Raw genomic sequence first — 25778 nt, forward strand, 5'->3', positions numbered from 1 at the left:
AGTAATACATGAGTTATAGGGTCTTTCCTTTTGAATTTAAATGAAGGATATATATTTGAGGTCTGGTTTAATGATCCCTGCTCTTGGAAATTAAAACTTTGACTAATATCTCAAAACAACAAACTGATAACTGAAACACTTTAAGTTTTTAACTTTCATATTAACCTCCTGATTTATATAATTTAAATTGCAATTTTCATTTCTATCTGAAATATATTTTTCAGGAGATGGATGAAAGATAGAAAGCAATCTTTGTTGGTAGCAAATTGTGCATATATAATATTATTTTCCAGAGTTTTGCAGTTGACTTTAACTCAGAGTTGAGTCTTTTTTTGAAATAATGTACATTGTTATAACTGGAGCATAATGATAAATGGTACAGCTCTATTACTAGTAATGACAGAAATAATGTTTAATTGACATCCAAGATATATTTCTTCCCTTTTCAAAGCTAAGACCAAGTTCAGAAATCGCATCCATTTTCACTCAGTTCTCAGGTAAAATTTGACTTATTTCAAGTAACTCTCAGAAAAAAATGGTCCAAAGTGACAAAAAAAATCAGCATTTCTTCTGAAGTCTTGAAGGACTGTCCTCAATCCAGACATTTTAGAACATTGCAGTGAGCAAACAATGTTATCCCTGAATCTGGCAGCTCTGCTCTTAGACTGCAGAGTCATCTGCCGCTAAAGCAAAAGGAGCAAAGGTCTCTTTGAAAGGCTACAGAATTTTGGAATCTAAAACTTATAGTTTGAAGAAGAGGGTATGTGTGTTTAACTAATAAAAAACATAGCACAAGATAATCTTGACTTAAGAACACCTAAAATTATCAAAATGCTAAATCGCTGGACAGGAGGAGAGAAAGAATACACCCCATGTGGCATATGTTAGTTATGTCACTTAATGCACAACCTGAGGGTAACCAGTTCTCCCTGGTGATGAAGGTGGTTTAAGGATCTATATGGAATATATTGGAATTACTGTCAGGGTCAGCGTTGATTGGACTGAGTTTATTTTGGGGTATTATAGGGAATATGGGCTTTGAAATATTTTAAGGTGATAAAAATGTTTATAAAATCTCTGAAATTGTAGTTCTGGCAATAAACTAACTCAATTGTTTCTTTAATCTAAGGCTACAATTATTACATCCATGCCTTCTTCCAATTGCTTAGAATGAAGATGCAACATGAAAGTACAAATGCTTCAGAATCAAGCACTGAATCTACATTCTTTGTTACTACATGCAAAAGTGTTTTCCATTGCATTGTCACCTGTATTCTTATACTGGGAAGTTCTGAAGAAAATCTTGGTAGAAAGTAAATGGCAACATGCAGATTTTTGTTGATTAAAATTAAGTCACCTGCCCTTTTTATAATACTGTGGTCCTTTTGGTTAGTTCATAGTATCTATAGTGTTATTTACACATTTTCAGCTGAAAGTCTAAAGTATTCTTTATAACATTGACAGGGTTTTGCTTAAATTTGGAAGACTTCTTTAGAAGCCTGACATTAGTAGCATACTTGGTCATGAAACCAAGCCTAAATACACTGTGTTTCTCACTTTTGTAGAAGTCTGCTTTAGATGTTGCAAACTCTGCCATAACTTAAAGGTAGATTGCAAACTGGAAATACAGAGGAGAGGGACTGAAAAAAACCTAGGTCATAAGAGATCAGTAAGGACAACATAAAAAGGGAAAGGAAAGAATCACTGGTCAGTAGATGTGTTAATTGACACTGAAATATAAGACCAAGAGCATAAGGCTAGAAAGAAGGAAAACCTGATTTTGAAAGTAAACAACATCATTTATATCTCTGTTCTGGCAGAAACTTGACTTGCAGGGCAAACCCAAAACTTGACTTAGGTAAAGATGGCCATCTGAATGGGATAGTCCTAGTTAGGAAGAGCTGCTTGGCTGGACTCAAATGGGAGCTTTGATAGATGCCATATGTCATCCCTAGGTAGAGAAACCAGAGAGATGAGAGTTGTCCTAAGTTAAGGCTGGCGTGTACTAACTACGCATGTTACCTTCACTGAAACTAGTCAAATAATGTCATGTAGATGTAGGATATCTGGGAATATATGGCTAAGAAGTTGCAGTTACCCATGGACTGTCAGAATATTTTAGTATAGACAAGGTTATAGGCGCTTACTCAGGGCTGCACAGGAAGCCTGAGGCGAAGTATAGATTTCAGTTTGCAGGCTGTCCAGATTTCTTGGCTAAAGAAATTATGCTTGTTCTTGGTACAAACTGTACAGTCTGCTGTGCAAAATCTACTCCTATTCTTTCTCCTACACTCTAAAATATCTGAGGAATGGTACATGACTGTATTTAGCTGAATGATTATGCCAGAGCACAAAACTCAAAATGTTTTTTTTTTTTTATGAGACAAAGTCAAGTTTGTAAAATGACAATTCTTCACACAAATGCTTTTGTTGGAAAAAATAAGAATAAAATTATTTAATTGGAACAAGTGTAACTATTCCAAATAGATAAAGTCATATGAAAATCACCCTGGCACTTTTAAACATGCAATATTCTTGACATCTGGGAAAGCTCAAGTTAAATGTTTAAAGACAGCTGCTTTTTAATGATTAGCACAGAGAAGAAAACAAGATCCTAAGTTTATCATCCTGCCCTCCTGTGAACATGCAGAAGAAGCCAACAGCCATTCAGCTTTACCTTTTTGTTTATTAGTAGCTGAGTGCCAGAATAATTACTCTTTGTAGCCAGCATTCTTCTGGGCCCACACAGACCTACTCAGAAAATAGCTCATTAAAAGGACCTCTGAAAATCCTTGCTGAGAAAGGGAAAATATGACCTCTTCTTCAGTTTTATCACACACATTTCTTCACTGCTTTTTTATGTTCATTTTTTACTTATCTCCCAACTGTGCTCTACATACCACAGACAGCAGCTTGGGGAAAGAGGCATCTGAATTATCAGCCCACTGAGTTTTATTAGCAGAGGACAGGTAAGAAAGTTTGTAGATGGGCTTGTATTGATTGTTCGTTAAATCCCTTGCGCAGATGACTGTAAAGGGTGGTGCAGCTTCTGACGGGAAGCCTATTGCTGATTATACAGGATGAAATAATCCATTTCTTAATGATTAAAATACCAACTGCCTCCTCCTATAGTTGGTTAAAAAGCTGAAAATTTAGCATCTGATATTTCCAGAATACTCTGTGTATGCCTAATGTACCATCAGTGAGAACTCTGTTCTCTACCTTATGGAAGGGAACTGAGGGATCTGGGCTAGCTGGTATTACAAGACTTTCACTGCTGTCTCCTGGAACAGCAGCAGAAAAAAATGACAGCAGATAAACTAGAAGTCCTCAGTCTGGTCATATAAGAGTGGATAAAGACTAAGGTTTTAATTTGCACTTCATGAAATCTATGAAAGCATTTCTTTTTTTTTTTTTTTTAAATACATTTTTCTGATTGATCAAAAAACTGATAAATCCAGATACCAGATGGCTTTCTGGATCTTGAAAATCATATTTGAGAGTATGTCATGATCAATTAGCGAGATAACTCTAAAATGTGAAAGATGTGCTATTATCTGTCATTGATATGTGGGTGCCAGGTGCATAGGCTTTGAAAATTTAAGCTGCACAGCTCTATATCTTTCTTTATATGCTTTGGATCCCTGCTCCAAGAATATAGCTCCTTAGAAATACAAATGCCCAGACACAAGATGTAGCAGTTTGGAAAAGGAGGTATCTATTGAAAATGTCATACTTCAGAGATTTCAAAGAAATAAAACCAAAAGTTAATAATAATAATAATAATAATAATAATAATAATAATAATGATGATGATGGAAGAGTCCAAACACAGGATACAACTTGACAGAATCTGTGCTGCCAAGAGCAAATCACATCAACCTTTTCTTTCCCCCTGTCAGTTCAATTATTTTAAAATGAAATGTTACTTTCCAATTAAATGAAACTTGGCCAAAATGTTTTAACACTGAAACCCCCTTACTTTTTACAGTTTTAAAAAATGAAAATATTTTTTAAAAACTAACCTGAAAAAGCTATAAAAAATTAAAGGTACTTTTAACATTGTTTAGCTGAGAATAGACAGAAGTAATAAAAGAGTGAAAAGAGAGGAAAAGGAAACTTTTAGGGAACCAGAAAGAGTCAAAATGAATGAGGAGACAGCTGTCAGTGCAAAGCATATGCATATGGTACCTACAGGATGCACGTGAGTAACAGCACCTCTCTGCTTTTTGGTGTTTCAGTGGGAGCAGGTGGAGCTGATTGTCTGTATCTTGGGACAGCAGGTAATGACAGGAGCTATTAACCTGGGGCAGAGAGAATGGGCACATTCATGCCACCCAGAGGGAGCTGAAGACTCTCGGTGGGGAGAGACCTCCTGGTGTTTGAAAATGAAAAAAACCTGATTTTCTTTGCTGAAAGTGCTGGAAGTGAGAATGAATTTGAGCCTGAACCTGTGGTCCTTCAGGTTTGAGGACAATATTTTTAAAGTGCTACAATACCAGGTGACCATGGTATAAAGGGCCATGGTTATTCATTTCTTGCTGTCAGTCTTGGAGGATAGGGGTGTTCGCACTCTGTGTTGAAATGTTTTGGATAGAGTTGTACCTGGGGAAACACAGAGAGATTGCCAGTGCTGTTGCATACACTGAAATACTGCTAAAGCGCTCTTGGTAACAGCAGGTTCGCAGTGAAGCATTGACAGCCCTGACATCCAGCACATCTTCATCAGAGTCCGTGAGGGATTTCACATACAACTGTTGATGTCGAGCTGTTCAAAGCATAACTCAGCTGCTAAAGTGAGGCTGTACCAGTCCTCCTTCAGCTGTGTGTAAACAAAGCAGGAAGGCAGTTCTTCAAACATGAGTAGAAAAGTTGCACAAGTGGGAAATGCTCAATCTCATCTGCTGCATCCAAATCACTACCAAGCCTCCAGGGTGTGGTGAAAGACCAGACATCTTGTGGAACTTATGCGAGCTAGAGAAACACACAAAGAGATGCAAAACCTTGTAGTTAATCTAATTGAAGTATTAGCATTCTAATCACAGAGTTATAATGTTGTTAGTTCCTTTTTCCCTGACAGGGGGTCAAGTTGGAGAAGGCACTTATCAAAACCAGTATTTATCACAACATTTTTTATTAGCCAAGCTATTACCATTAATAGAATGAGGCTGTTCTCATTAACAGCGGATAACTATTCACACGGTGCATTTAGTTACTCATTCAGGTCTCTCGTACACTCATGCACTAACTCATAGCTACCCAGCTGGAGCCACAGCTGGGAGGACAACCCTTTGTGCAGAAGCAGAAGGTTCTACTGCTATGCCTGTGGCTTCTAGGTGAGTGGTCAGAAAGCTATGTTAGGGGCCTCTTGTTTCTTTGTTTGTTTGTTTGTATAATCCCGCAGCCTTTGTCCATGTATAGCAGCTGTGGCCTTCTTGGATGGGGTTCAACTTGTTCACTGCTGATGCCAGCATGTCCTGGTGGCCTTCAGCAGATTGGGCCGACTCTTGGTATTCTGAATTTCTTGTGTATTCAGCTGGACCACTCATCTCCTGAGTTTATCAGTTTAGAAAAGACTTCTATGCACTACCTCTCATACTTACCCTCTCTTCAATCTACTGTTTTCTCTTAGCACCTCCTCATTGTACTGTTCACACAAATAAATACACACAAATTCACGTGTACATGGGGCTCATATGATGATTACTAGTCCAGCGACAGCGATACCCACAATTAAAGTCCAAATGGTGCAATTATTACAGCTCATTCTCAATAATTATACGGTTAAAACTGACCTAGACAAACTTTCTTATTTCTACCCTTTTTTTCTATGCATTGTTATGGAAGCTGCCAGCATCTCCAGTTCTTTGCAGGGAGGTGTATGATGTTGATGGCGTGGCTTACTTCCCCTGCACTTTTAGCCCACTTGAAGTTATATTTCTATGTTTGCTAACAGTTCACTTACTTGTTCTTTCTTCATTGACGAACAAATTCTGTTATATCCAAATTCTATGGTGTTTGATATGTTTTACATATGCTGGATACTGGTTCTTTGCTTCCTCTGTTATCCTTAATACCAGCACACAAGGTTGCGTTCCTGTAGTGACTAATAACGGGTGATTTGTGCTTGTAGCCCTAGGGCCTCTATCCTATACTTACATTTTCAAGGCCTCTGCTATTATCTTGTGCTTGTACTTTTGGAGGCATCAGTTAAAATCACCTGGTTTTCTCCAACAGCCTTCAAGCTATGGTTTCCTGATAACATGACATAGGTTTATTAGCACATATATATATCCTTTTTCTGGAGTCACTCAATAGTCGGTTCACTGTACAAAAATAATGGTCCGTTAGAAGACACATGCAGGGATATGTGTGGACACAGAAGTGACACTGGGCACCATCTGCCCCCCAAATGTATTGCTTGCAACAATACCGCTGATGTGCTACCGAACTTGCTTTGCAATGCATCTTTGAAAGGAGAACTGCTGAGGTGCTCATCTGTGGTGGCAGCACCACGTGGGTTTGATCCTCCTGTGGTGGTGAGGGCAGGACTGGCAGTGCTCACTGGTGTGGTGGTGAAACCTCACCACATGTGAGCCTCAGCTCCATGGGGAGGGAGCCGGTCTGGCTGAAATCCCTCTGGCCCTCAGCCACTCAGACATCTCGAGAAACCAAAGGGCAAACGGCTGATGCGTGCTACTGTAAAATTGAAGTTCCTTGCTAGCATCATCCCACAAGACTGATCTCTCAGCTCTGACAGATGTAAGAAGGGATTTACTTCCATTCCCAGTGCTTGATTTGAAAATTACACCTGCTTACTGATAGGTGCAGCTTTTGGGAAAAGAAAATGAGGGGAATTATGTCATCCACATTAATGAGTCTGTGCTCCAAGACTGCTGTGAATGTGACAGCAGCATTCTCGGACTCTCTTGCAGGGCTGAAACTGCAAGAAACATTTACAGGAAAAAGAATAAATTCAGGTTAAATTTCAATTTCTCACTGAATAATTGAGATGGAGTTGTTCAAAAAAGGACCGGAAAACTGGGATCTTTTGTGCCTCACTGCTGTTATATTAATGTGACTAAGCAATCTGCAGCCTTTTTGTTGGGCAGAAGTATCATGACATTGTATAAGCATATATTATGTATATCTCTGTGTGTGAATGTCTCTGTGTATACACTAGTATGGATACTCTAAGTACAAACTTGTAAATCCTATGACCTTGTAAGGACCTAAGTTTAAGTGCAGATATTTTATGTAGCTACAGGCACTGGACTTGGTCTGAAGGGAGTCTTCTGACCACTAGCGTATTTGACAAGCGGTCTGTGTGCATGCTAGACAGTACCAGTTTTGTTTTTTTTTTTTTTAATTTTCTTTTGCAATCAGCTTTCAAACTTTTTCAATCTACTTTTGCCAGTCCTTGACTGCCTTCTGTGCAAGGCCAGATGGCAAGCCTGGTCAAACTACAAACAAAACCTGTGCAAAATCAGCATCAGTATTTCTGGGTCATTTCTGATTGATCCACGCAGTAAAATGAAAGCAGGACAGACAGAAGGAAATGGTGATTACCTGCTGAGGGAGTAGCTGGAGGCAGTCTGGGTGTGGGATTGCCTGGCTGCAGGTTTGTGCATGGGTGATGGACTACAGCAGCTTGGGTTGTTACAATAGAGGTGTTTTTAGCTTGGAAGATCTTGCTTCCTAGGATGTTTAGGAGACTGGACCAAATAAGAGCTTAAAGGGTGTCAGTGATCCTAAAATATGATTTAGAGACCCAGGTCACCATTGGGTCTAATGTTTTATGACCATCTAGTCAAACTGCATTTAATTAAATCGATTAAATATAACAGGCAAGGTACTTTACTCCCCCTTTGCAAAGGAGGAAATTAAAGGTTATCTTTACTTAGTTTTCACTATGCTTAGCTGCATATGCATAGACCAGTATGAAAGAGCAATTACAGTTGTATAAAGTCTGCTGGCCTGAAAAGCTAATTAAAATTATTGTTGAAAAGAAACACTTCAGCTGAATGAGCTCTTGCATTTTGAATAATAGATTACAGATTTATACTATTATTCATTTGCTCTTTCTAGTGCTTTACACACATTAATTTTCAAAAGATATTTGTCTGTGTGTGTGTTTTAGTGTGTGCTGCTGTATTGAAAGAAGCAAAAATGATTTGCTGAAGGTGATACAATGGGCACGTCACAGGGCTTGGGGAAGTTCCTGGACGACAGCTGTCGGGGGGAATTTTGGCACACGCTTCAGCTGGCCTGTAATTTCATCCTGGACTTTTGGAGTGGATTTAGCTTTTTCCGCAGAAGTTTCACAGATATAAAGTTGGTGTTCAGTTGATCATCTGCTGCTGTTTGTAAAAGGTTTTAGATAAGCCAGAGCTCATATTACACAATAATCAGCTTATCCATATTAGGTTACTGTGATAGCTATAATAAGTCAGGACACGAAGATATGCTGAAGATTCTTACATCTCACTAACTGATAATTTCACCTGTAGCAGACTAGCCTTTTTCTCTGTCTTGAGGAGGAGACAATGTCTCTTTGTGGTTTGACTTTAGTCTGAACACAGAAAAGGAGTTTAAAGAGAGGTTACACAACCCGGCGCGTGTTTTCAGATGGCCCCTCTCCCTGGCTAGGCGAGCAGCGCTAGCTGTACTCTCTCTGTGTGTTAGAGCTATATTTATCACACAGGAATTGTGGGCATGTGAATTTATGCTCTGACCAAAACAGCGCTTCAGTCAACATGGTTTTATGTCATGATGCACACACTTGTTATTTTGCTATTATTTATGTATATATTTCCTTTTTGGTCCTTTAAACAAATAAATAAACAGCCTCGAAAGGAAGTACTTGATGTTTAAGAGTGAGGTTTTCTCAGGGTGTCATTTTATTAGCAAAATGACTTACATTAGCAAATCAGTGGAAGAAATGGTAATGTGAACCAGCATATTCAATTTCACTTTAGCAATCTGTATTCCAGAAGGAAGTCCTGGGAAGCAATCACTGACAACGGGACCTCAATTTAAATCACAAAATAGGCAGTATGCTGAATGCGTATAGAGAATGAGAGAGATTAAATGGAAGTGTTCATTTGTCTTCATAAGGTAACCAAGACAATAAAAATGTGCTCTACTATTAAGGACTGTAGAAGCTGTGGTAATGAAAACAATAATTAATATAATTTAAGTTACTATCCCTGAGGCAGTTGTAAATTGATGGTATTAATTATGCAACAAACCTGTTTGTAAATTGATGACATAGGAAGTCATGGAAGTCATCTAGAAAAAGTTTCTCCTTTTGAAGCTATTCTGCAACATATTATGCAGCAGTCTATAGCCCCCAATGGATATTCAAAGGTTATTTATATTAAATTTTATAATTTATATTCTTCAAAGAGCTAAGTAACATGAAAGGATACAATTAAAAACAATCAATAATTTCATTGTGCATAAAGTTGATTATATAATATAAATCAGAATTCATTAACATTAACTTGAATAGACATCCATATGGTATTTTTCTGCGACCGTAACTCTATTGATTCAAGCAAATTACAGCAGCAGGGAATGTATGGCATTGAATACCTTCTGCTGTTACTACTGGTTGTGGAGAAAATATGATAATCTGCAAGAAATTTTCATATATATATTCATATATATTTGAATTTTAAGGTTATTTCTCTATTATTTACCTCTACATGTCAGAGTGGCTATTAATAGATGTAATTAAATGCTGAAAGTCCAACCTGTTCATTTCTTTCAGTTCTTCAAGAATAGAAACATCAGCCAGTGAGATATAGTAAATGAGATGAGTATATGAAAAAAGGTGCAAAAATCCTTTCTCTACCTTAAAAAAAAAAGAAAACTATGTATAGGTTCCTTCTGCTTCACATTGTCCAATTTAAATTTTAAAATGTCAAAGTATATTTACTTATTTTTTTAAAATCCGTAATTAAAAACAACCAGTTACAAGATGTTTTTAAGCAAGAATTTTTTCTCTTTTGTTTTCACCAGCAGAAATGTTTGCGTTTTCTGACCAGTCTTGTGATATTTGCTCATTGTCTAGGTTTCTGTGGTGCAGCCTAGATTGCATGACCAGTTTTACCTGCTAGAAGTTCCTGTTTTCCACTTGCTAGGAGTGAATCTAAGAGGAGAGCATTCCTGCACACTGCCTCATGTAGTATCTGGCAACTTAAAATTTTCTGAAATGCAGTAATTCTATTTGCTGGTTTATACTTTCTCAACTCTAGGAAAAATAAAATATACTAGGGGAATATAAAGAATGCCATGCTTTAATGGCATCTTCCACCTGAAAAAATACTCTAGCTTGCACATCTTTATATGTGTTTTTCAATCTTAGTTTTACCTTGCAAGCAATTTTGATGGTTATTTCCACAATGTGTTTAGGCCAAACACAGCAAGGTCTTCTTCATGTAGTCTTTAATTTTTTCACCAAAGCAACAAATTTGGAAGTGCAGGGTAAGACACAGTACAGAATTAGGTGCTAGCAAGATCTCCCCATTACCAGGCAATGGTCTGGAGCCTCATAACTTGGCTTTTTGTTTGTATTTCCTTGTTACAAAGTTGCAGATAAAGTACTGGGAGTTTAGCAATGCTACTACATTTGATTGGAATTTTCTATAAATCTGATTGTGTGGGGGCTTGCTATTTGCGTGCTTTTTCTCTCTCATCCTTTTTCTTTCATAAGGAATATTTTGTGCTTTGACACAAGAATACCCACTGATAGGAACAGCTGCTGTCAAGTGTCAGAGCATGACAAAAGGGTGAGGTAGAGGGGGAAAATGTTAGTAAAGACGACCGAGGTAGCCAGAGTCACTAGCCGCATTTCCTAATTAGAGACAGAAGATGAAAACACAGCTACAGATCTGCAGGAAAGCAAAGGCCATCTCCAGGTGACTTCAGTGGAGACCTATGTGCTGTGTAAGACTGTAATGGATCGCGTCAGCTGTACAGAAATCACTAATGCCAATATGGTGGGTGCTCCTGCCTGTGTGCAGGTAATCCTGCTTCTTGAGGAGCACCTTTGGGTGCAGCAGGTGCTCGGCTGGAGGCTGCGTCCCTGTTTGCATTGTAGGGGCCGGCGGCTGCTCCCTAGTGAGCACGCTCTTGAGTACTGATGTTACTCTGCTGGCTTGTCTCGGGAGCAAGGGCTAAGCGTGTAATGGGGTGGCTATTAATATTTAAAAACTGTGTTGCTGCTTTGTGAAAAGCAATGATCAGACTCGGGTACCTTGGCTGTTGAGAGAAGGACAGAGCTATGTTGCTCCTCCCTCACATAAAATAACACCCAGAGCGCCTGGTGTGGTGGAGCATTTAGCAGTCACTCTTTTGCCCCTGATTCAGGCCGTGCATTGTGTACTCAGGTGCTTGGCCTCTTGTGGGAAGCGGAGGGTGGGGAAAGTAGGAGACCACCTTGTCCCTGCACTATTGCAATGCACACCTCTAACCGGGTAGCAAGCCCGCAGTGTAACGTAACCTGCTTGTGTGAGTTTGTGAATGTGAAGGCCCAATTTCAGAACTGAGATGGCTGCCTTTTATTCAGATTTTTCACCTTCAAACATTAAAAAACCTTATTCTTTCACAATTAGGGGTGGACACATGTAAATTTATTCTGGGTGTGTCTGACAGCAGAGTTCTCCTAAATTGTAGAGAAAAGAGCAGCTGGCAGTGTTTGTATAAATAACCTGACTCTGTTTTGCCCAAGCCCTGGAGGAGACAGCTGTCAGTGGAAGTAACTAATATTTGCTTAGATTTTTTTTCAAAACTGGAAATCTGTGTCTGTCATTTTTAATGTTCCAGCCATGAGAAGATCGAGTCATGTGAATGTATTCCATAATTCCACTCTGTTCTGTAATTGCTATTTACTTATGGATGCAAATTACAAAGAAGCATAATGAGGGCCATAGCTCTCCAATTTGTTTCACTTTAAACAAGCAAGACAAAAAAAAGAGGCAAAGCAATAGTCCTGTTTTTCTGTATGATTCAATACAGTTCAAGGCTCTGCATGTTAGAGTTCATTGAAAACACAGTTAACTGCCGTAAGCTTTAAATCAGATGATAAAACAAGGGAAAATCTACACATTCTACAGTTTTGAATCAGAAAGAAGGCTTTTTTACATCAACTAGTAGTGGGAAAGTCAGCATGTCAGGTTCAGTGGTTTGAGATGTGGTTCCCCCTATTTATCTTGCCAAGGCCTTTGCAGTTCCTCTCCCTGATATGTGGCAAAGCAACTGAGAGTTTTATCACGGTGTGGACTTGTTTTTCTTGTCCAGCATTTCCTGTGAAGGAGATAGAAGTGATGGGAGACCACTGTGATAAAATTGAACATTTAGGTGAAAGTGGCTTCTCTTAGTCTCTCTTCTCTTCAGTGCATTCAGGTCCTATGTACACAATCCTAACGAGAATGCAAGGTGGGGAGGGAGAAATGAGCAGACAGACAGACAATTAGTTGGTGTATGTGGCTGAATGGCCCAAAGAAAATGGGAGAAGATCCTTTCCTTGGATCAGAATTCATCCCAGATGTTCAGAATTAGCTGCATTTGCCTTAGAAAATGTAAACATGTTTTGCTTTCTTTTTGCAGAGCAAAGGTTTTTCCAATTTGTTTTAAGTTGTTAAGCAGATACTCTAGGGGCTATAATATGCCCAGATACAGAGATATAATTACATTGTTGGTCTAGTAAAGTGGACTTAAACAGAGATAAAAACAGCCTTGAAATGAATTGAGTATGGTTTTCTGATTCTGGTGTGGAAAATGGAAAGAATAACATTATTGAACAAATTTTTTCCTGTCTCCTGTGCCACACCACTAGAATATAGGGGATGTTGATGGGTATAATCAAGGCAGTTTTGTCTGTTAAAGAAGACGTTAATATACAATGACCCGATAAAACCAATGACGGGTATAGTTAATAATAGGTTTGTAAGTTACATAGATTAATTAATTAATGTTATTTCAACTCTGACAAAAAAAATCTTTATTTGGATAATATAGTTGAACTAATTGTGTATTTTGTAGGTCACTTCTCAAGAATCTGGAACCAAACCACTGACCTTCACATTCGTACCATCCGTTGGACGACTTCCAACTCATTTTGAGGTTGTGGATGTCTCTAAGTTCCTTGTGACAATTCCAGAGGAACCAAAGGATCTGAGCAATCAAGAAATTATAAATAAGGTAGATTTTTGTTTGCACTAATTTTTCCACTCTTTCAAAAGATACAGAAAATTTTTTTCCTGAGCATCACTGAACTGAAGCTCTTTCCCTTGAACTGTTTCTTGGCTTGGGCTTGGTTTTAATTACCAAGCCTACCAGAGATGCAGAATCATTGTGCAAGAGAAGGCTGTTATCTGCTCAATGGTCTGTTTTGCCTTTGACAGAGTTTCTCTTGGAAGGAAACCCTTGCCCATCTTGATACTGTCCTCTGTCAGGCATGCAAGGCTATATTCTTGGCAGATGAGGGGGTATTCCTTCCTCATCTTCATGGGAGCAAGGGTGGTGTGCGAGGAGTGTTACCACACAGGAATTGAGCAAGAGTTCGTCACTGGATGTTGGTCACTGGTTTCAGCAAATGCCAGTGCTGTGGCTTCCAGCAAAGGTGCCAGTCCCTTTCATAGCTACGTAGTAATGCATCAAAGTGGAAGCTTGCTTTTTGTTTTTCAAAGCTTGTCCCCATGTCCTGTGACGGTGAAGCCAGCAGCATAACATTCCTGGTTCTCCTTCCTTTAGCCAGCCCACAGTGTTTGTTATTCCTTTCCTGCCTCACAACAGCTAACGGCCTCTTATTTTATTCCATGCTGCTTGAAAGGCAACTGCAACCCTCAGGTTAATATTCATGCTTACGGTGATTCTGCTCTTGTGTAACAGCCCCTTCCCTGGGACATTGCTGTGGCTGCAGTTCTGGGTACTCTTCCATGTAATAAACTTTTCACAGGATTTCACAGCCCTCTGACCTGAACCTGCTTTAGCATTTTCAGTGTCCTATCTGTCTAAAAAGGGTTAGGTCTGGGCAGAGAACAGATGTGTGTGAAGAGATACGCACTGGAATATTATCTTCAGGATAATTGCATTTCCAGCCACTCAGTATTGGTTTTACTGTAAATAACGCCTTGGGTAAAGCAGAATCAGGTCTTCCTGACATCTGTCTCCCTGTGTTTCTCTGTAGGCAGAGAAAACTATCCTGGCAGGTGATGCAGTACTGAGGCCTTCATAGCACTGATTGCTCCCTTTTCTAAAAGGTCTAGAACCTGAACGATATTTAAAAAAAACAACCAACATCAGATAATGAAAATAACACCTCCAAAGTCATACTGGTGGTATCCCCCTTTATGGTCCAATATTTTTTTAAAGAACTGAGCTCCAGGGACTTGTGGAGCTGTAAGTGAAGTGGAAATTCATAATTATTGTATTCCTCAAGCAGGATTCAAATGTGAGCCCCATCTACAGGCTTTCTCTTGCAGTACACAATATTTCTATTCTTTTTACCTGATTCCTCCTTCAAGAGAAATATGATTTACCATAGTGGTTTCAATATTGAATGATTTGGTGATGTGTGTGTCATATGCCCAGCTTGCACTACTCCTGCTCTCATCCAAAGCGTGCTTAAGGAGTTACATACTGGAAGTGGAAATGGCAGAAAATATGAAGAACAATTGTGGTCTGTGCTGAGAAGCTTGAACATACAGTAAAGCTCTCTGACCTCAGATTCTTTGTCTGCTCTCTTCAGAGAATGCCCTGGCTTAAAGGCCTTTGTTTCTTCATTAATATGTATAGGTTTTGTCCCAGATTAGTCTGTCAGACTCCTCTGAGGAGCATTGTCTGCTCCCGTGGATCCCGCGGTCGGGACGCCTTCCCATCGTGTCTGGCGTAGTCTGGTCTGACAGCTCATTCGGCTTGACTGCACCCTCCTTTTCAGTTCCCGCGCCAGCCCCGGGCTCGGGCCATCGTTGTGCTCAGAGTCCCCTGTTGCTCTGCGAGTTGCTGGGAAGGCAGCCCCCGCATCATCGGCTGGGGGGCTGGAAGCAGCAGGCTCCCTGGGGAGCTGGTTGGCTTCTGCTAGGTGCTCATGCCCAAATTCTTCATTCATCCTCTGCACTTTTGGTAGTGCAGTGCCAGCCACTGCTGCAAGCCAAAATTACTTTGCATTTTTGGGAACGCAAATAAAATGCAGCTAATTGGGATCTTCTTCCTTGTATCTTTTGCAGTCTCATGCAGTCATTGATGAGCTGGTCTTAAAGAGTGGGGCCAGACAAGACTGTGTGTCCACCGTCGGTCCAGACAGCACCCAAACGGTTTTCCGGTCCCCGGGGTGTAACTCGAGCAAAGGAGAAATGCAGGAGAATGACCTTTTTAAGGCTGAGTTTATCCTGATTACGGACTCTGGTGATGAAGATGAAGTAGCCGCTGCCTCAAGCAACGTTCACCGGCCTTCCAATGGCTACGGTCCCATCAGTGCTCAGCTGCTGGCCACGTCCCACATTTCCCCTGGCACCGGAGCAGGGAGACCTCCTGGTGACGGGCATGTTCCAGGTGCTGCGCTTTCCCACAGCACTGCTGATCCACAGAAACAACAGGTAACCTGCTCTTTAAACTCTAGAGCTAACTTTTGCTTTCTAAAGCTTTCAGGTCATGGACACTGAGTCAGTTTGTAAAGCAGCTTGGCCAATTTATTCTTTAATTAGCATTTTTTTGGCCATTCCTGTAATGTTTGGACTCTAAGGAGCTGTCCCAACCCCCTCTGACGCCTTTCCCTATGGCTCTGGTAAATACATGGAGCAGGTAATGCAGATCTATTGTTCCTTCCTTTAAGAGCAGCTCATCATGACAGTAAATTAATCAGAAGGTGTTAGATTCCTAGCTAGTCTAAATTGGCTAAGGTCATTGAAATCAATGGAGCCTGTAGATCATTTGAATTATTAGCATCAGACTTCTTAGGCCTAGGGTTTTTTTCTTAGCACCCACTGCAGCCCTTTATACTAGAGAAAGAGGCTGTAAAAAATCCTATTATTCTGATTGTTAGCACTGACTTTGCACAGGTGTAAAGAACTAATGAAGATGAAAGGTCCATTTTATGTTGATCTTTATAGGGCACATTTATTGATTTATTAAAATTTTAAATTGTCACTGGGAGAATTCAAAAAAGTGACTTTGAAATGTTTCATTTTCAAAATGCATCAACCTGATTTACTGCATGAAAAGTTAATGTCTCCCATCTTGGAAAGTGCACTGATAGTTTTCAAGGTTGTATCATCCTTCTCACATGGAGTAAATTAGGACATTTCCTTTGACCTTGACAGGATTTCCATCAGCTGAAAATGCAATTCTTCATCGATAGTTTAAAAAAAAAGTTAAGTATGGCTACTTTGTCTCTGAAAATGAATAGGACTTCCTATCTTGTGTTGAAATACTTGTGCTACTTAATTTTTCATCAAATTCAGTGTCAATTTTTGATTGAGGAAATTGTGAATAAGAAATCCACTCTGGTTTGGGATTCACAGCATTATGAAATATTCATTTCTTCTGAGAAGCTCCCAGTGAAGTCAGTGAGAATTTTACCTGAGGAGAGTGTAAAGGCGTAGAAAAATGTATGTAGAGGAAGCAGCTTGTGAAAGAGTAATTGTCCTAGGGAAATACAAATTTACTTCAGCAATGTTCAGTATGCAGATTCTGCCAGGATTACTTGGGTGGTTTCTTTAAAAGTTATTACAGAAATTGGGTGGATTTTTTGTAAGACTATACAGAAAATTCATATCCTGTAATGATGACTTGACAAGTAAACAGGGATTTGCCTGGTAAAGTAACAGAAAATACAGATTGCACAGAACAAGAAATTAAAGCCTAACTTTACTAACTGTTCACCTGAATGTGAAGAGAGGTAGTATGTAATATGGGTAATGCATATCTCATCATTATTCTTAAGTCACAAGTTTTCAAGACAATAAGTACTTCCTCAGTCTTCATTATCTAAATATCTCTAGTTGTCTCTATTGCTTCATAAGAAGAGGATGTTTTTACTAAGCTACCTTTCACTGATGTTCTGATTCTTCTTTGGTGTTTCCTTAGGCATCACTCTTTCTAGCTTACTATCTAATGAAGCATCATCAGTTCAGAAATGAAGGAAAATTACAAAAAGATTAAATGTATGCATTATTTATCTGTTGGTAAATTTCCTTTGTACAAAGGATTCCATATAAGGGCTACCTTGTCTGTTCTTGGATTATAAGTGCAGTATGATGTCCCACTTAAGAGTTATTACATATAACATTATGTTCATTTAAAAGCATAATTAGACTATGCATTTCCTGTCAGAGATGAGAAAAACAAAGACCAGCATTGGGGACCATTGGTGTACAGGGGATCACTCTAACTGAACCAGAGGGCTCCTACAGCTTCATTCATTTCTGACTTTGTTTAAATGAAAGAAAAATAGAAGAGCATTGAAAAAAATGGAAGCTTTTGTTCTTCTTTGAGGCGTAAAGGTCGCGACTGATGTTGGAAAATGCCACACTATATTCGAAGTCTGAAAAAGATAAGAAGTTAAAAAAAAAAGATCAGTTATTCTGGTAATATTTGGAACTTTTTGGTGATAGTTTACTGTTTATATATTGTGTTTGATTTTGGGTTTTTTTCTGTTTTTTTTTTTTAAATGTTGAAGAGTGTCTAGCCGTGCAAGGGAGAGGCAGACTGACTCCTGCCTTTGGGAGTTTACCCTTTGGGATGAGGGGGATATCTGCTCCCCTGAATGCTAGGACGTGAACTCAGCTTGGAGAAACTTCTTGACTCACTGCGGGGATCAATAGCCAGAAGGCTTTTTTAGCTAGTCAAAGTCACTTGACACTCCTCTGTCTAGTGCATGTCATCTGGTTTGGCTTTTCCAGACAAATCAGTCAAGACTCCCTACAAACTCCTGCCATCACCAGGAAGAATACACATTCCTTGTTGGGAGAAACTGGACTGTTCTGAATGGCATCTATATTAATTGGGTCTCAGCTCACAGTCTGATTTACTGTGCTGTCTCCAGAGATTTTGTCAAGTTTTCCACAGTCTCCAGCACTTCTTTCTGACTTTCTGGTTCTCAGGTTTCAGGCTTGTTAGGGAATTTATTTTTTCCTATCTATAACCAAATTCTACTGAGGTCAAAGCATGGTTAACTGGCCCCAGGACCAGGTCTACCTTGAGCCTATCTTCTCTCGGACATGATTTTTGCTTTTTGGGCTCTCAGTTTGTCACACTCTCCTTTTCCTCTTTGACCAGCACATGTCTCAGGGCCTTGCTGATATAAGTAACCACATTTTTTGTGCCCTTCCAAAACAATGCGATCCCACCAGAAAGACCACTTGCCTTGTGTCCAGCTCAGCTCTGCCATTTCAAATGTGCTGAAGCTCTCCCCTGCAAGACTCAATGCTAGGACTATGACCTCTTTGATATTTCTGGGATCATCATCTATGAGGCATAAAGATCTTTTTCAAGTTCCTTGATACCTTTGTGCTACAGTAACCTTGCCACCTATTTCAACTTTCTTTATACATTTTTGGGACATGTATATCTGAGGTGCTCCTGAGAAGAGAAAAAAGCTTGCAGTTGAATCACAGACCAAAGGAACACAAATCTACTTCGGTCACTCACTTCCTCTGCACTAATCCAGTACAACTACAGAAGTGTTTTAAACCAGTAGAGAAACTGAACAGAAAAAAAGGCAAAAAAAATTTCCACTGATCGAGGGAAGTTATTATATCTCACCTACTGGCACTGGTGAGGCTGCACCTGTAAAACCCTGCTCAGTTTGGTGGCCACTCACCCCCAAATTCAAGAGTTGTGAAGAAGGGAATGGGGGTCCAGCACAAAGCTATAAAGGTGGCTGGGGCATGTGAGCTGAGGCTGAGAGCTGGCTTTCTTGACTCCAACAAGAGGCAGCCAAGGAGGTGTCTAGGAACAGTCCACAACTACTTGAAGGGCAGTTACAGAGATGACAGAGCGAAACTGTTCTCAGCAGTGGCAGATGAGACAGCAATGGCCACAAACCAAAGTGTGGGAGGTCCCAGCTGGACAACAGAAGCTTCCTCACTGGGAGGTGGTGCAGCACTGACACAGGCTGCCCAGAGGGTGCTGGAGCCACCTCCATTAGGGGCTTGAGACTTGGTGAGACACAGCCACAGCTGACCTGACCCATTGGTGGTGGTGTCTCACCTGCTTTGAGTAGGAGGCTCGACTAGATGACCTCGAGAAGTCACTTCCAACCAACTTTGATTTTGATTCTCTGATCCTGTAAACAAGAGGCTGATCATCTATAGATGTAGTTAACACTGTAATACAATAGCAAAATCTTTTCAGAAGACTTGAATAATGGCTCAATTAGCTCAGCATGTAAATGTTCAGTGGTGTTCAAACTGGAAGACGACTACTGCAAAGTGTCTTTATCATACTTGAAGAAGCATATTTATCGTTTGATACTATGAACATTTTCCTAGTTGCTTATAAATCTTGCTTATTAACTTTTAACTAATTAGAAGTCATTGCACATCCTGCTCTTTCATTATGGAGTTTCACATTCATTCCTCATTTTCTTTTAATCTGTTGTCTTTGTAAGGGAAGTTTATCTAATCTATTTTGAAATATAGAGATTTCATTCCCCAGTTTTGTTTTGGTAGTTGATCAACTTCCAGAACTCATTATTAAAGTCAGGGGGCTGCTCCAATTTATCAGATGTATTACCATGCTGCTTTTGAACTTGTTAAATAATTTTATGTTTCATGACTTATTTAAAAATAATTTTTCATAATGCTTAAATATTGATAAATTATTCTCAATTTCTGGTATTTTTTCTTATTCTTAATTAGCAGCTTTTCCAACAAGAGGCATAATTTCTTAATCCAATAGAATATATGGTACAATGATATCATGGATATTAATTTTTATATTCCAATATTTGCCCTGTATACATCCGTTGGCTTTCCACTTTGAAATGGGATACCTTAAAACATGTATAAAATAAGGGGAAGTTAGTGTGGTTATAAAGGCATCCTGATGGTTGGTGTTTATTTCTATAAATCAAGGCATTGCCTTAGCTCTTCTGAAGGATCTTATACAGAAAGTGTCTTCAGTTTACAAGCCCTGCTATTTATATGGTATCATTTAGCAGGAAGAGCTCACTTATTTTAAGTTATAAGGGCTAATAGGGTTCTGATATGCATGTTTAGCCCATGTTTAGCCCTTAAAAGCTGCTAAGTCTTGCTATTCTGTCACAGCTTCTTCCAGCATGTAGTCTCAGCTGAAAATTATTTGATTTGTTCTTATTTTTGTTTTGTGATGTATCAATACTATATGACATAATAATAATAATCATCATAATCATCCTCATGATTCCTCTCTCTTATAGGGAAGACATTTGTATTAAAAAATATAACTCATATGCTGAGCCACAGCCATGTGCAGGTCATGTATGTAGAAACTGAATGGTATAATTGTCTTTTATAGAATTGCATAATTTTTCCAGGGTATCAAACAGTAGAGACATAGGTGGTTTTGTATTTATATAAAGTTTGTAGGGATTAGAGTCAATTTCCCTGCTTTCAAATTGCCCAGTCAAAAGTTAGGTGATAATTTGTAGCCTTTTGGTTTTACAGTTGACTTAGCTCACTATTTCATACTGATAGGTTTTATTCATATTGTGTATACCGGAGTTTTTAATTGCAGCGTTATAATAACTTGGAAGATTTTGAGACAATTTCTTTCTTTAGAAGCATAAAACTGTATAAAAGGTTGATAATATACTTGTATGCTCTAATTAGTTTTGACAAATCCTAATTAGAATAGACCTAAGAAAAAAGGCTCTCATGAAAGAGCTCATTACTGTTTTATTAGTGTATTGTAAGACTGTGGAGAAGGGGATAAGGACTCTTATATGCCTGCAAACTGTCAAATGCACTGCTTTGTGAATGACAAGAAAAGTGAAAAACAAACTGGATGTCTGATTTAAGTAGTTCTGAGCAAATTTCTTGTTCTGATATCACAGTGCTGCAGAAGGTGTTTACTGAATGAGAAAATGAGTACTTGACTTGAATCTCATTTACAGAAAGGGTACTTTCCACTGAACTGGTAAAGTGAGATGGGACAATATTGCAAATTTCTCACTTTCTGTTGTGTTTATACAATGTGAATGGCATCACATGATTCTGGACACTGATGGCACAACTGTCTTGGGTTTTAACTAAAATGAAAAATACAGTAGCCTTGAACCTTGTTTATGTCAACAAAACTGAGGTCTCATAAAAATAAAGTAACACGAAACTTGTCTGCTCTCAGTCACCTCACCTGAGAGCCTTATCCATCAGGCTGTATCCCTGAGTTTAAGGCAGCCCTGTGCTTTTAACCCACAGAGCAGTACTAACCAAAACACTGTATGCATGACCACAGGACTGAAATGTGGGGTGCTTATCAGTTCCACAGGTTCCGCCTATATTAATATTTCTGTTTTTCTTTTTTCTCCAGTTAATTTCTACTCTTTCCATCTCTGATCATCTTTCCTCTAAACCACCTGCTGTCCACTTAATTTCTCCAACTAATCAGAAAGTAGCGTGTGGTGCCATGGTTAACCTGAATCAAGCCTCTTCACTGGAAGACTCCCGTAACAACTGGCAGTCAGCAACCGGGTTTTCTAAGCAAGATTCATCTCTCTACTTTCAGTCTGCTTTCCATAGTTCACCTCCCTCCATGTCTAAAATATCCTCTTCTCCATCAAACAGTTGTTACTCCACTCCTCGATTGTATGATAACATACAAACTCCAAGTCTCTATACCCCTGGCTGTGTTTGCAAAATGGGAGACTTCACCACATCCTCTGTTCCAGCAAAGAGGCCGAGTCTTCCCCCCAGTCCTCCACGTTCAGCTGAAATTCAAGGATCTTCAGCTCAGTCGTTATCCCCCCGTTCTTCCAAAAGGTTGAATGCTTTATCTCCTGTCCCTGTACATATAATAACACATTCATTATCTCCTAGTCCTAAACCTTTGTCTCCACCCTCTCTTTACGGCTCCTCTTCAACCATATATAGTATAAATGAGCCTTGCACACAAATGTCATCTAGAGGAAATTTAGCAAAGTCAGGAGTCAGATCCCCTCTGCCAACTAGACTCACTCTCTTAACAGCTATTTTGAGATCAGGCTCTTCTCAACAGAGACCGCTTTCTCCTGCTTCTTGTCCCACGTTTTCTCCTAGCTCCCTTGGTTCCTCAACGCTTACAATAGATCAGAAGTCCAAAACAACTCCTCCAACCCCCAGGAAATCTGTTTCAAGCCCTCCTATAAGGCCAGATTCTCCCAGTAGAGAGGGATATTGGCTTTCAGGATGGGCTCAGCATCTGCCTTTACCTTCCAAGCCTCATCCCACCCCTCAGACAAGGTCCCTTTCTCCTAAAAAGCACCTTCCAGTCAGAATGCTTTCTCCAGACTCCCAAAATCCTCCATCATCCCCTGTCTCCTCCCATAGAAAATCAGTTTCCTCTCTAGGTTTGCAGTCCACGCTGCCTCCTCCTTGTGTCCCAGCACCCTCTTCCCTTGCACACCCTATCTCTCCTTCTCCAGAAGGGCTGTGGTATGCTGACTCCCCGTCCTGTGTACCTCAGAAGTCTCAGAGAGTACACACTTACTCGCCCATCTTTACCTGCCGGTCATACCCCTTGCTTTCTTCTACCAGTCTTAGTGGCATATTCTCCCCCACCCTAGAAAAACACTCATCTCCTTCCCCAAGTCTTTTGTATTCAGAGTCTAGATCTAAATCAGATTCATCCCAAATGTCTGTTCAGGAGACGAGTGCCTCCTCTACTACCCCTTTAAGTGTCTCAAAGCAGTGGTCTCTCTCACAGCCTCATTCTACTCCACCGGTTCCACAAACTGGTAATATTAATTCCCATCCACTGCAGCTTAATTCTTCATCGGTGCACACAAATTATAGGTCTAATTCCTCCTCTCCAAGACCTGAGCAATCTGCCACCTCACCAGTGTTAAAGTGCAGATCTCCTGTCTCAGACAAGTCACGAGGCACACTGCCATCAAGACCCAGAGAGCTGACTTCACCACAGTCTTTTTCCCTGCCTCCTGACCATGAAAACATCAAACCCAAGGTACTCTTGGTGCATGCTTATTTTCTAATAGTTCTTTGTCCCTGTAGGAAAAATCACATCTGCGTTGCACAATGCTAGTAAAATAAATGGGCTGTGGAAAAAATGTTTAAAAAGGAACAGTTATTGTATTGATAGTGAAGATAGCAAAGACTAAATCCTACCATATCAAATTGCTAGCAAATGTTCTATATTATGGGGAAGATGCTGTAGGAATCCTTTAGCATAAAATGAAATACTTTGTTCATGAGTGGGAGGAGGTACTACTGAAGATGGATTTGTGGCCAGTGGCTCTGATATACATTTGGTGCACTTATTTTTGAAGCTCACCTAAAACACTGGTGTGTAAAAAATAAACCATAAAACATGTTCTATATACCCCATGCTAATGTAAATGTGCAGGTATTCCTACTGAAAGGAATAGAAATATGGTGATCTTAGGTGCAGGGCTGAGCTAGAAGCAGCTTAATCTGATTGACGTGAACTGGCTGTTCCAGTGACAACTGATTCCCCAGCACCTCGTCCCACCTGTCCTCCCCACTCCCCAGGAGGCTGGACTCACCCCGGCCACTCTGGGACCAGCCCAGAGGCCCAGCTGAGCTCAGCCTGAGCGGGGACTTTGGGGTCAAGAGCCAGAGAGGGAAGACAAGGACAGTCTTCTGCTTCTTCTCTTTCTTTGGTACTTCTCTGATCTTGTGCTAGACAGAGGATGAGGGGAAAAAAAAGCCAAGCTTCCTACAACATGAACTACTGCAAATATGAAAGTCTCACACTCGAGGGATCAGCCACATTCCCGCTGTTCGTCATCCACGCGCAGGCGGGGGATGCCCAGCAGAGTGAGAATAAGCAATGATGGTGATTGCTGCAGGAGGGCTTGGGAACCAGTCACACTTTAAACCTAAAGATAAATCTCAAGAATGGGAAGGGGAAGGAAAGGAAAGGAAAGCTGATCAGAAAACATGCAGCAGGTAGGTGAAAACAAAAGGAACTGCTGTGCAAAAAGGAAGAGCTGGTGGAAGAAGACATCAGAGCTGCAGAAAGCTTTCCACCCTCTTTTATCTCTGCACACTGTGCTTCCTTTGTGCCTCCTCTTGCTGATACCTGAGCTTTGCCTATCACCGAAAGACTATCATAGTTTATTGATTTATTTGTTCACAGCACAAAATTACAGCCTGGTCTGCCAGATCAAGTTGTGTCAAATGTGTTCCTAACAGCTTGGCCATGGCAGGGGTGACTTGAACTGCTTGGAAAATGTTAATTGAAAATGAGAGGTTTAAATCAGCACAAAGTAACAATTGTCATGAATGGTTCTTTTAAAAAACAAACAACCAAGGGGAACCATTGTGCCAAGCACAGCTGTACAGTGTCACTACCCCCTGTCAGTATCAATGAAACGAAAAGAGAAATGAAATTGTAGAAATTCCAAGAAAGAAGCCCCCAAGACAAAACTGGAATGCATGACTGAGCCTGCAGATTGCAAAGCAGTTGCGGTTTCTGCTAGTCAGTGCAATGAGCACTGTGAGACACTCTGGCAGTAAAGAAATTCTCTGCTTGTGACACAGAGATTTTACCTGTGTTTATATTTGCAGGGGTTATTACACCCTTTCTGTCTTTCCTACTGTCCCTTTTCCTGCTAATTCTGCTTTATCATGTGATATGGTGGCACTTTTGAAACTGCCCCACCACCCCATGGAGACTGGGAGAGTATATACCAGTTGAAGAGACTTGGGCTGTTACTCTGGTGCAATTTTTAATCACGGAGCCAACGCTGGCTCCACTGGGGATGTGGAAGATCTGGAATCTCTAAATCAAATGCAGCTCAGTGTTCAGTGCAGGAAAGGTCTTTTGTGGCTTTGAAATGTGAGGCTGAGACTTCATTCACAGTTGATACTAGTGTGTATTCAACATCCTCCTTTCCTCCCGCTCTCATTTATTTCCATACCTAGTTTAAGGCATAGCTCAATGAACTTGCTTGATGTGTTAATGGTACCAGGCTCTCTGATAACACTCCAACCTCAGATCTCAGTTTATTTCCACAGAAAAAAGGAAAAGATTGAGGAGAGACAACATTAATGTCCTAAGCAGCATCTAGGTCTCTTTAGTACCAATCAGCTCATCTTTAGAACTAGACAAAAAGCAGGTTGCTCCATCTGATGACTGTTGATGCATGACAAAATTTTTGCATGTATGAATGTGCTAAGTGAATATCAAGGGAAAAGCACAGTGTCTAGAAGTGCTTGACTTTGGCATGTGTAATTTTGCAACCTTAACGTTGCTTCAACAGTGGTTGAAGCAATGTTAAGACATGTATTAAACCAACAGCTATTAAACCAGAATTTTGACATTAGATGTACTTTGCAGTATTTTTCATTAGCATGATATCAAAGCAATTATGCAAAAAGGATTCTTTAATGGAGAGCTTTTATATATCTATGCATATGCATGCACAAATTCATGCAAATCAAAGAATAACCTATGAACTTATTTAACTGTTTGCATTTATATATATAAACACATGTGCTTTCCCATGCTTTATATATTTATGTTTGCCAATGATTTAAAAATATGGCTGTTTTGCAAAGTGAATATAAACATAAATCCACAGATCAGTGTGCAGTGTGAACTGTGGGTGA

General features: G+C 39.9%; 1 protein-coding gene across 10 annotated transcripts in view; it reads left to right on the plus strand.

Annotated features, from left to right (window-relative positions):
• MLIP (muscular LMNA interacting protein) overlaps positions 1–25778 on the plus strand; it is a 114563-nt gene that overhangs the window by 32378 nt on the left and 56407 nt on the right. For 7 of the 10 annotated variants that reach the window (XM_052809222.1, XM_052809221.1, XM_052809220.1 and 4 more), the window contains exons 2-4: positions 13051–13209; positions 15237–15605; positions 21520–23148. In XM_052809222.1, coding sequence (XP_052665182.1) covers positions 13051–13209; positions 15237–15605; positions 21520–23148 — 2157 coding nt within the window. Of the gene's footprint in view, positions 1–2722; positions 2970–13050; positions 13210–15236; positions 15606–21519; positions 23149–25778 lie in introns of those variants that run through there. The other 3 variants (XM_052809228.1, XM_052809230.1, XM_052809227.1) reach the window with 2 other exon arrangements.

Source organism: Harpia harpyja, chromosome 15, assembly GCF_026419915.1.
Source record: "Harpia harpyja isolate bHarHar1 chromosome 15, bHarHar1 primary haplotype, whole genome shotgun sequence".
In the NCBI taxonomy this organism is placed as follows: domain Eukaryota; kingdom Metazoa; phylum Chordata; class Aves; order Accipitriformes; family Accipitridae; genus Harpia; species Harpia harpyja.